Source organism: Scardinius erythrophthalmus (genome assembly GCF_964197995.2).
Source record: "Scardinius erythrophthalmus genome assembly, chromosome: 22".
NCBI classification, from domain to species: Eukaryota; Metazoa; Chordata; class Actinopteri; order Cypriniformes; family Leuciscidae; genus Scardinius; species Scardinius erythrophthalmus.
In genome coordinates this window covers 8,181,467-8,193,232 of record NC_138242.1, presented here as the reverse complement: position 1 = coordinate 8,193,232, position 11,766 = coordinate 8,181,467, and the positions used below count along the sequence as shown (strand labels likewise).

The window sequence follows — 11,766 nt, the reverse complement described above, 5'->3', positions numbered from 1 at the left end:
AAAGGTCCCCTTTGGTATGGAAGTACCTTAGGGCCATAGAAATAAATTTATCCTAAGACACACGTGAGATCACATTTTGTATCTTATATACGCACATTTTTTAAAAATGGCCGCCGACCATACTTGAGAGGCCCATATCTTTGCTTCTGTTATAGCTATAATGACAAATTTGGTATCAACGTGTACATTTTTGGGGTCAAGGAGTCCAATAAAATAGGTTCCAAGACTAAAAAACAATAATGTTGTCCTTACCATGACAATTGGAGGTGAAGTATGCAATTTTTTATTAAAAAACACATGCCAAACACACAGTGTTTCGTGGGAGGTGGGAGGTTTTTTCCTAAAATGTTCGATTTTGACATCTTAATTTCAAAAGGCTATATCTTAAAAGTGATAAAAGATAGAGACTTTCTGTAAATTAGAGAAATATTAAGGAAGACCCAAAGTTTATGTAGGGATTACATTTCCCCATCTAATTTGCATATTATGACGTCATTATGGTGGCGGCCATCTTGGATTATAGAATTCTCATGAAAAGTCACGTTTAAATGATAAAATGATCAAATGCAGCACTTCTTTCCCCCCAAAATGTCCCTCACCTTCTGTATGCTATATTGCACAATACTGAATGCTCAGGTAAATAGTAAGTAGTAAACAAACTGTGTAAATCATTACTAATAAATGGTAGAAACAAACCGAATGCAAGTAGAGGTTGGCCTTTTGCTGTAGAGATTTTCTATTTACTACTTATAGTAAATCATCCTCATTGGCCAAGTACTCAAAAGCCGGCATTCCCATCAGCTTGCGATAGACTATGCATAATAGCCCCTCTGCCCAGTGTCACACCGTCTCTGCTCCTGCTGGGAGCAGCACGGCCAGATCTGCCTCGCGCACGCGCCGAGTGTGCACAGCTCGGACTACTGTCATTGTCATTGCGACTCCCCACCCTGCCTCCACCTTGCCCCCTAACTGTCCTATGAATACTTCGACCTCGTCTAACATACCCAGTGGCATTAGACAAACAAAGTCTCCACCACAATACTGTCGCCACGATTGTGGAGAGGCACACACGGTAAAAATCTCCCACCTCGTTCCCCACAACACTAACACGCCTGCTAACTTCGCGATGAACACTCCGACCCCGAGAAACATTGTTCCCACCACTGACATTGGGTAAAGGACCATCTAAATTGGGCAAAGGATTCACCGTTTGTGCTTGGTGTAGGGCTATACTTTCACTTTCAGAATCAGGCAGATATTCCCCTTCATCAGGGTCCACGAATAGAAGACCCAACACTTCATTGCGGGTAAGCTTTATTGATGCCATTAGATATAATAATAATAATAATAATAATAATAATAATATAATGCAAATACTCGCTGACGTTGACAATATTGCTCTGATAAAATGGCTCACTCGCACACTAGCTCCGCTTTTGTTCGCACTGATTCAATGCACTCTAGCTCGAAGATTTTGTATAGAAGCATGACGTTTTTTTGAGTCGCGGATGAAGTATGACATGTCTGCCATCTAATGGAGGGTAGGTTGAACGAAATTTGACACCCTATTTGACAAAATCGGCCGTTTTATTCAGTGGACTGCCTGAGGTGGGACCACGACACCAATCTGCTCCTAGTGACTGATCACTGAATTCGCTATATCTATGCTAAATGTTTTCAAGTGGTCATATGACACACATTCCTCTTTTATGCATGGCCTCCACCAGATATCTACTACCACTTTGCTGGTGTAGTTTCATTGCCAGATATAGCGAAGCTGGTGTTTCCCTCTCTCTTATGTGACGAGGAACACTGCCATGTTTCTTGGATCTGCATCTTACAGAGTTGAAAATTATTTGCTGCCCAATGGATGTTGCAGCCTGGAACTTCTCAGGTCCAGGAGGTGGCTGATCAATACCTGATCCATCAAGAAGCATGTGTAAGAACGATCTCAGCATGGGAGGGATAGAATCAGCTTCACAGGAAGTTGAGAAGGCACCTGTAAAAGCATGCTTCATGGGGAGATACTCTTGCCGAAGGATTTTGGCTGCTTTGAAGATGATGGAGACATCGGTAGAAGTGTTGTTTTTCATGTTAGCAACAGCTTTGCTCAGGTCATCATCAAATACAATGGACCAGACACGATTTATTTGTACTGATCTGATGTCAGGAATCAGGCGTTCAATATCCTTCCGAAGGCGTGTGGTGTTGCATTTGATGTTTGGAAATCCAAGATCAGCAATGCGCTCGTCATAGAGGGCTGTCAAGTCAGACATTGCCAGTGATTCCCCTGAGCAACGATAGTCCATGATGTATTCGAGCAACTCATTGAGGACATGTGCTCTGATGACCTGAGTTGCATTACTTTCAGTTGAGTCACATCCAACAGTTTCTGCTTTTCTATAGAGCCTAGTCAGGCATGGACGATGATAAACAGCATTAATAGCAACCATGTCACCAGCAGCTAGTTCAGCCAATAGATGCCTGTCACCCACCACCTGAGCACATTCTTTCACTTTTCTATCCAAGCCAAGGGTAGCAGCCCTCCTCAGTTCCTTTTTTTTGCCCACTTCACCACAGAAGAGACACAGTTTATCAAATGGTTCACATGATGATGTTGAGGGTCTGGGTAAAGCGAGTGTGGTGGACTTGTCACTCATGCGCCATGTTTTTACTGGACTCACAGACTCTTCATGCTTTTCATGCCCGATAGGACTCCTTCTTCAGCTTGACGGCATCCCTTACTTCCGGTGTCCACCACCGGGTTCGGGGATTGCCTCCTCGACAGGCACCTGAGAACTTACGGCCATAGCTCCGAGCGGCCGCTTCGACAATGGAGGTGGAGAACATGGTCCACTCGGACTCAATATCTCCAGCCTCCCTCGGGATCCGGTCGAAGCTCCACCGGAGGTGGGAGTTGAAGATCTCTCTGACAGGAGACTCGGTCAAACGTTCCCAGCAGACAGTACGCTTGGGTCTGTCGAGTCTGTCCAGCTTCCTCCCCCGCCATCGGATCCAACTCACCACCAGGTGGTGATCAGTTGACAGCTCCACCCCTCTCTTTACCCTCTCTTGGAGTGTCCAAAACATACGGCCGCAGGTCAGATGAAATGACCACAAAGTCGATCATCGACCTACGGCCTAGGGTGTCCTGGTGCCACATGCACTGATGGACACCCTTATGCTTGAACATGGTGTTCGTTATGGACAAACTGTAACTAGCACAGAAGTCCAATAACTAAACACCGCTCGGGTTCAGATCAGGGGGGCCGTTCCTCCCAATCACGCCACTCCAGGTGTCACTGCCACTGCCCACGTGGGCATTGAAGTCCCCCAGTAGAACGACGGAGTCCCCAGTTGGAGCACTTTCCAGCACCCCTCCCAGAGACCCAAAGAAGGCCGGGTACTCTGCACTGCCGTTTGGCCCGTAGGCACACACGACAGTGAGAGACCTATCCCCGACCCGAAGGCGCAGGGAAACGACCCTCTCGTTCACCGGGGTGAACTCCAACACATGGCGGCTGAGCTGGGGGTCTATAAGCAAACCTACACCAGCCCGCCACCTCTCACCATGGGCAACTCCAGAGTGGTGAAGAGTCCATCCTCTCTCGAGGAGTGTGGTTCCAGAGCCCAAGCCGTGCGTAGAGGTGATCCCGACTATCTCTAGTCGGAACCTCTCAACCTCACGCACAATCTCAGGCTCCTTCCCCGCCAGTGAGGTGACGTTTCACGTCCCTAGAGCTAGCTTCCATGTCCAGGGATCGGGTTGTCGAGGCCCCCGCCTTCGACTGCCGCCCGATCCTCTCAGCACTGACCCCCTTACGGTCCCTCCTGCAGGTGGTGAGCCCATGGGAAGGCGGCCCCACGTCACTCCTTCGGGTTGAGCCCGGCCGGACCCCGTGGGGGGAGGCCCGGCCACCAGGCGCTCGCATACGAGCCCCAACCCCGGGCCTGGCTCCAGGGTGGGGCCCCGGCTGCGCCATACCGTGCGACGTCACGGTCCTCGGTTTAAGAGGGATCTTTTTTCAATCTTTAGGGCGGACTGACATAGGAAGCATAAACTCCAGTCACGGCATTCCATTATGGCTAATCTGAAAAAAGAAATTAAGTTGCTTTAACATCATAAGAGAGATAATATGAGCATTAACAAGCATTCGCAAAAGTAAAAAATATCAAATAATGAAGCTAGCTAACTAGCTAGCAACATGTAGGCTATGTGCTTGCTTCAATAAAAATGACACTAACTAGTCACTAGCTAGTTATGATGAAGCTAACTAGTTACTAGCGACCTAGTTATAATGAAGCTAACTAGTTAATAGCTAGCTAGTTACTAGTTATCTAACATTAAAAGCATTTTTCTATTTAATGAGGAAGTCATACGAACCACAAAGTGTTAACCTGTCACCTCTGACCTTCAACAGCTGTCACAGCTCCTGGTGCAGATGGGATGTGTTGTTGCAGGAACTGATTTGCTATAGGCTACAACTGACTGGTCGAAATCTCATGCTACTTAGGACAAATGTAATGTACAGAAGTAGCTGCACTGCTTAAATACAAAATTAAAGTTTTTGAAGGAAAAGATAAGTAAAGTCACTCTGATGACACAATTTTTATGTGAAATGTGCATATTTACCCCCAATTGTCATGGTATGGGGAAAATTTTAGTTGTTTTAAACTTGAAACCAATTTTATTGGATTCCTTGACCCCCAAAATGTACACTTTGACACCAAATTTGTCATTATAGTGATAACAAAAGCAAAGATATGGGCTCTAGAGTATTTTCGGCGCATTGGCGGCCATTTTTGAAAAAACCTGTTTATTTCTGATACAAAGTGTGATCTCACTTGTGTCTTAGGATAAATTTATTTGTATGACCCTAAGGTACTTCCATACCAAAGACGACCTTTGCATCATGACTTGAAGTCAAAGGCCTATTTTTTGGGCTTAACCTCCCTACTACAACAGACTAACAAAAGGATGGATGGATGGATGGATGGATGGATGGATGGATGGATGGATGGATGGATGGATGGATGGATGGATGGATGGATGGATGGATGGATGGATGGATGGATAGATGAATGGGAGGGAGGGAGGGAGGGATGGACGGACAGTTAGATAGATAGATAGATAGATAGATAGATAGATAGATAGATAGATAGATAGATAGATAGATAGATAGATAGATAGATAGATAGATAGATAGATAGATAGATAGATAGATAGATAGATAGATAGATAGATAGATAGATAGATAGATAGATAGATAGATAGATAGATAGACAGTTTTCATTTGTTTATTGTCTGCCAGGTGAGAATTGTCACATTGTGAAAGTCTGATAATAATAGCTTGTTTATGTAAAGTCACAAGCCTTTTGAATTTGCAGACCTATGTATTCTTCTTTTCTTTCTGTTTTTCTGAAAACAGCATTGATTTACATTTTTGAGACTTAGTCACGCTTGGTGTGGGATTAAACACGATTCCTGATGACATCTGAAAGCTCAAGTCAATAGGAGAACATGGAAGCGCAGGCCTAAGGAAAAGTGCTGTATGGGTACACACATAGAAACAGTACACTGGGATTGGATTGTAGTTTTTTAAAAAGGGTTTAACATGCATGTTAGTGCTGACGACAAAAAAAAAAAAAAAAAAAGACAAAAAAAAAGATTTGACTAAGTCAAATCTTAAGCACACAATGTATCATGTTGCTGTTCTATACAATACAACCTTACATGTCTCAGTATAGGTGTTTTGGGCTAAATGCCCTTCATGTAAGAGAAGAACTAACAGAGCTCTCTCAGTTCCAGATAGAGTATCTGATGTATAGCAACAGATTACAGAGGAGGAAAAACCACCTCTTGTCTCCCTGAATAAAGAGGCATTTTGGGTCTATGTGACAGAATTGACAAAGTAACTCTTTGTTGGCTTGGCTGTGACTCACTCGCTCTTATCAAACATCAGCATTTAGGAACGGTTAACTTACCTAGCCGATAAACGCTCCACACCTCTGTGGGAACCTGGCTGCCTCTCTCCCATCAGCCTAAAACAAGATCCGCTGAATGACAGACAAAGAGACGGGTGAGTTTCTCATGCGGGGTCTCTGAGACATCACCAGAGGAACATGATAAAAGACAGTAATGAAACACTTCACCTTCACATGATGTGTGGCATGGGACAGAGGGTATGTTTCATTTCTCAATAGGTGCTGCTAATGGTTTGGATTTGTGATGGTTGACCCAAATGACTCAAAGGACAATATACTGTATATAACGCTAAATATATAGTTCTAAAAAAAATTATATATATAAAATAATAGCAGAGTCCACACCACAGCTATAACAATAACGATTTTTTTCCAGCTGATGAACAATAAAAACATTGACAGCCAATCAGAATCTATCCTGTTTTAAATAGCTTGAGCATATAAAGCAGACGACGACAAACTGCAGCGCACACTTTGGGGCCTTTTATACGACACCGTTTTCAACTGGCAAACTTTATGTTTTTGCCATGCGTTTACATGATAACAGCGTTTTGGGGTCCTGGAAATGCAAACATTTGAAAACGTGTTTCAAAGTGCTCGTTTTTTAAAAATGTCTGTAAAACGTCTCAGTGTAAACTACAAAAACAATAATTTGTGAATACTGTGACGTCATGCGCATGCGTATTTTGTGTTCAATCTAAAGGTGCGTAGTGTTTCTTTACAAAGTAACATTGCCAACTACTGGCCTGGCATAAATAATACAGCGATTTAAGTCGTTTTCATAGATCCGTGTGAGTGGGGATCGTTTTGACATTGTTGTCATCTGTATGAAAAAAACGCAAAGAAATTTTTTTTCCGTTTTTAGTGCATCATTGTCGAGTAAACGTACCCTTAGAATAATCAGAATGATATCATACGCTGGTGTAGATGCTGATATAGTTATCATTATAGTTATTTTTATAGTTATCGTTATTGGTGTTGCAATGCTTTTGCAAAATAAAATACAATTTTATTTTATTTTATTTACATTAAATTTAATTGAATTAAAAATATATATTTTTAATACACGTATAGAGTAGATGCTCCATCCTCTCATTTAAAATACTTTTTTTTTGTATTTCACTTTTAAATGTACATGAATGTCTCTGTTAAACTCAAAATCATCTTATTTTGAACATGAATTATGAATTATTGAGGTATTTTTATCATGCAAATGAACATGCAATGCCAGTGGACCTTTACATGACACCTTTTTTAAATAAACACGGACAACTTTTTATGCGTTTTGGCCGTTCATGTAAAACGTTTCTGTGTAAACTTCAAAAAAGTGAATTTGTTTAAAAAAAAAAAAACTTTTCCATTTTTAGTTCATCGTTGTCATGTCAATGTTCTCTTAATCAATACATTTGACTCAATAAACCTGTGGAAACATCTGGCTTTAAAAAATAAGAGTCAGTTCTGTTATTAGTGAGCCATATAATGTAACTAATCAAATTATTGCCGGTCAAGTTCCAAAGTGTGGAAAGAAACAGATGAAAACTTTAATTATTCACTTGATCAATATTAGTAGTAAAAGTAATGTTGCTGTTGTTGTTTCATCAACTAGGATATCTAACCAAATGCTAGTAAACCTTACATTGTTTTGGTCAATGGTGCAGCAGGCCTCGAAAACAATAGGAGAAAAGCTGCTCTTTGAGATTCAGCAGCCTTTTATTTCAGAATGGGTCACAAGAGTTGTCCTATTGTTCCTGATGCATTGTGGTGGAAAGAAGCAAAACAAAACACTGCCCTCCATTGCCTTTGTCCTAAACCTCCACACTGCATCAATGCTCTGTGTCACGATAATGGAGTTTGAGAAAGGAAATGTTCTTTAAACCAAGGAAGATGCTGTTGGAGTGTTAGAAATGTTGTCAGGCTAGAGTATTGTAAGCTGCCTTTTTTTTTTTTTTTTTTTTTTTTTTTTTACAGATATAGGCTACATGACCAGCTGGTTATCCCAAATGTGTACAATTTATTTAGGAAGGGAGTGAGTACAATAAGAAATTTTAAACAGCATGCAGAGCTTAGCATATCACTAAAAATGCCCTATAAATCAATCCCAGGTAAATATAACTATTATAATGTCAGGTTTTCATCCATAGAAAACATTCTAGCCAGTGAAACGGCCTTCATTGCATTGAAGAACTGGATTTGTTTAATCATGATTACATAAAATGCTGAGAACTAGTATTTGGACTTAACTCTTGGAAGAGGATCTGATCATTTTAATTAAACCCAACAGAAAAAAAAGATAATATGACTTTCTGGAAATGTCAATTGATTCCAAAAATAATTTTCAAGAGAACAACATGTTTACAGCATGATCTTGATAATATCTCTAAAATATTTACTGCTGGCAGTAGGACATAACAAAATTGCAAATCAGGCTTTAAAACAGGTTTCTGAGCCACTAGTGAATTAAACAAGCACTCAAAATCCGCATTAATAGTGACTGTAAGCAATTGAGCAGAGAAAAATACATACGCATGTGCCTCTTATGTAAGAATAAATCCGGTTGGTTGAAGTCGACAAACACATTTGAATATCGCATGCTATTGGGCAACAGGCCGGCGAGCAGTCAGAGGGGGCGGGGGGGCGGAGTAACCGAACGCCAGTCAATGTAGTAAATGTATTTAGCTTTGGGAAGTCCGAGTCTTTAAGCGAATCGGTTCGTTCAAACGATTCGTGTCAATGGACATACTCAAAGGAACAGATTCGCCAGCTCATTTGAATCAAAACTCTGAAGTATTGCTAGAAGAGGTCTCCGCGAGAAATTTTACGGTTTCTCTTTAAACTAAAAAAAGATATTTAAAGTTATGCAACAGACATAGCCTACTATTGAGTGTCACTATATTGACTGGGCTATAAAGGTTGTGTGTTGTTCATGTCACCCCCTGGCAAACTTAGTATGGAATCATAAGTATTTATTTACATTACATTAACTGTTAGGCTACTGATGTAAAATCAGCAAATCTTCAAACAGTGTAAGAACCTTTCTCTGTTCTTTTTAGTTTATATAAGATGTTGTGGCTAAGTTACCGTTTATGCTGTAGTGGGCTACTGGTGTTTTGGCGGATACTGTAGTTACCATGGTAAACTGTTGCCATGTGTCTTCAACTTCCAAGATTTTACAGTGAAGAGATTTATCGGTTCAAACGGATCAATAAAAAGAACCGATTCAAAAAACGACTCGTTCGCGAATCGGACATCACTTGTAACTGTCGCGCCGCCAACTGGAAGAAACCGAGATCAAACTGTTCGCGTTCAAATCGTTGATACATACGTGCGCTGCGTTTTAAACGCTAGTCATTCTTCGCGTCCGTATCAGCTAGATTCGGTGATTTCTGTGTGTTTTTCTTTCATTATGAAGCTGCTTATTTGGCTGTGGAGTGCTGTAAATAATATTTTGTCGATAGATTGAAAATCGTTTTCAACGCATCGGATATTTGGATATTATTCGCGTGTTTGGCAGAGAAACGATGCATTATGATTCATGGTCATCTAATAACTGGAACAGGTAGGTGTCTTACTGACCCCCTCAATCTTACTATTGTTGGCGACTGTTGTCATGTAAGAAATTTGGAAACAAAAGAAAGTGAAGATGATGATTGGATGAGCGGAGGACGTTCAGATCGAGATGATGGTTTTATGATTGTTTACAATCCACATTAATCTACGGATTGATAGTTCACACGCCCGTTATCAAACACCCTGCATGTTTTCAAACAGCAGATTTTCATATCATGACAGCACATGGTGTTAAATCGGGAGTAACCAGTACCCACTCTACTATTTAGTCTCAAATAGCTACCACAGATCTCTCCATAGAAACACATGGTGTGCAGAGGACTGGACTCGAGAAGAGATGGTAACGTTAGGGCAGTAGCCTATGTCAGATGACAACCTTTCGCTGGTAAACTGTACAGTGTATTTTCATGATTTATCACAACTTTGTACCTTTTGTCAAATCAACTTAGATGATTAATATGGTTCAGATAACAATATATATTTTTTTGAGTTTCTATTTATTAAACCAATCTCCTTCATTATATTAACTCGATTTTTTTATTTAAATGAACTAAAGGCAACCAGGTAACTTACTTTTTTAAGTTAAACCAATATTTTTTTTTTTTTTACAGTGTGTTCAAAGCTGGTCAAATCATAATTCTGCTTTATCATCTCAATAATATATTCTAGCAACGTCAGGTTATCTCGTATGTTTACTAACCAAAGAAGTTTTGTTTTCAACCCTGCACTGGGTGCAGGGTAGAAAACAAAAGTGCACTGTAGTTTACCTTACTCTACTGTATATTTTCATACTCTGTTCTACTATTGTGCTTTATACTCCTTTTTATACTCTATATTTCATTTTATTTTATCTATTGGTAAACATCATTGGAAAAAGTGCTAGCTATTAGAGAATGAGAAAACCTTCAACTCTGTCTGTTGTGCTCTTCTCTGTTTACTCTACAATATTCATACAGTATATGTGGGCTCTATTCAACTCTATTCTACAGTTCAATAATGGCAATTTTAGGAAGGCCTGTTGGTGGCTGTTGACTGGGATAGACCTTCTATTTGACAGGGGACAATCATCACACTGTATCTGTCCTACATTGTGTCCTCTCAAGTAACCTTTCTTTGGCCGCAGGACTTCACATTGGGCGGGCATGAAGAGATCGGACGGTGTGGATTAGATCATTGGGATTATAGCACTTTGATTTCTCTCATCTCAATGTTGGGCTCCAGAGGACCTCTGCCTTTGTGCTCTGAAATGAAATAATGGCGACGTGTTGGGCTGCGTCAACGCACCACGATGACAAGAAAAATCCAGCAGCGTCGTCAGTTTGCGAGGTAAATAATTTCATTGTTTTAAGAGAGTGAAAGCAGAGTAAAAATGGCAGTAAGGCCTACACCTTCTGCAGCTCAAGATGGGACAAGTGCTTTAGTCAGACACACCTGCAGTGCTGGCGGGACATCCGTAAACTGAACTGGATGATTTCGACTTTTTATTTCATTTGCTTATTTTATTGGCTTGCCTTGCAATATATCGTTTTGATGGTGATCCGTTCAAACCTTTGTTTTGTCATGCGGTTCAATTTATAACGAAATTTATGAAGAAAATGAATATGACAACCACACACAGGCCAGTAATATTGATAAACATTATATTTACTTTGTGGTTTTTTTTTTCAGAAGCATTTTTTGAAACATCTGATATCATTACAAATTTGTTACCAAACAACAATAAAATATTTTTATAGATTGTGGTCTCATAACAGTATAATGTTCCTGGAAACAGCCGCTGACTGTTTATATTGAGACTGCAATCGTTAAATGAAGTAGCTTAATTGTTTTATTTGGCAAGCAAGGCTCTTACTTATCTAATCTCAGTAATGTTGTATGGCTGCAAATGCATAATGTCACTCTTCAGAATACTAGAGCAATGCAGGATTGTGCGTGTCCTCTGACATGCAGTCAGGCTCTCAGTGATGATGTAACACCGCATGTCAGAGGAATATAACACAGTTCTGCCAAACGCATGCTTGGATTAACCAAGTAATGGCAAAACCAGTGTGTGTGTGTAATCTCCTTACAGTGTAGGCTCAGGGTCTGTGGGTACAGAAGGTCGGTGGGCACAGTAGTTTTCAAACATGTCGACAGATCACTCAGCATGTGTCAAGAGGGATTCAGTATTTATAATCTGTGTGTGTTTGTTTCTTAAATGCTGCCAGTTGTCGA

General features: G+C 40.7%; 1 protein-coding gene across 2 annotated transcripts in view; it reads left to right on the top strand.

Moving 5' to 3' along the window:
* The first annotated feature begins 9,234 nt into the window (after window positions 1–9,234).
* The window catches only part of arhgap21a (Rho GTPase activating protein 21a), a 111,379-nt gene continuing 108,847 nt past the window's right edge, over window positions 9,235–11,766 (top strand). Inside the window, exons 1-2 of one of the 2 annotated variants that reach the window (XM_081353319.1) lie at window positions 9,235–9,541; window positions 10,676–10,878. In XM_081353319.1, the coding sequence (XP_081209445.1) occupies window positions 10,807–10,878 (72 nt within the window). In that variant the 5' untranslated portion in view covers window positions 9,235–9,541; window positions 10,676–10,806. The remainder of the gene's footprint in view (window positions 9,542–10,675; window positions 10,879–11,766) is intronic. The other variant, XM_081353320.1, reaches the window with a different exon arrangement.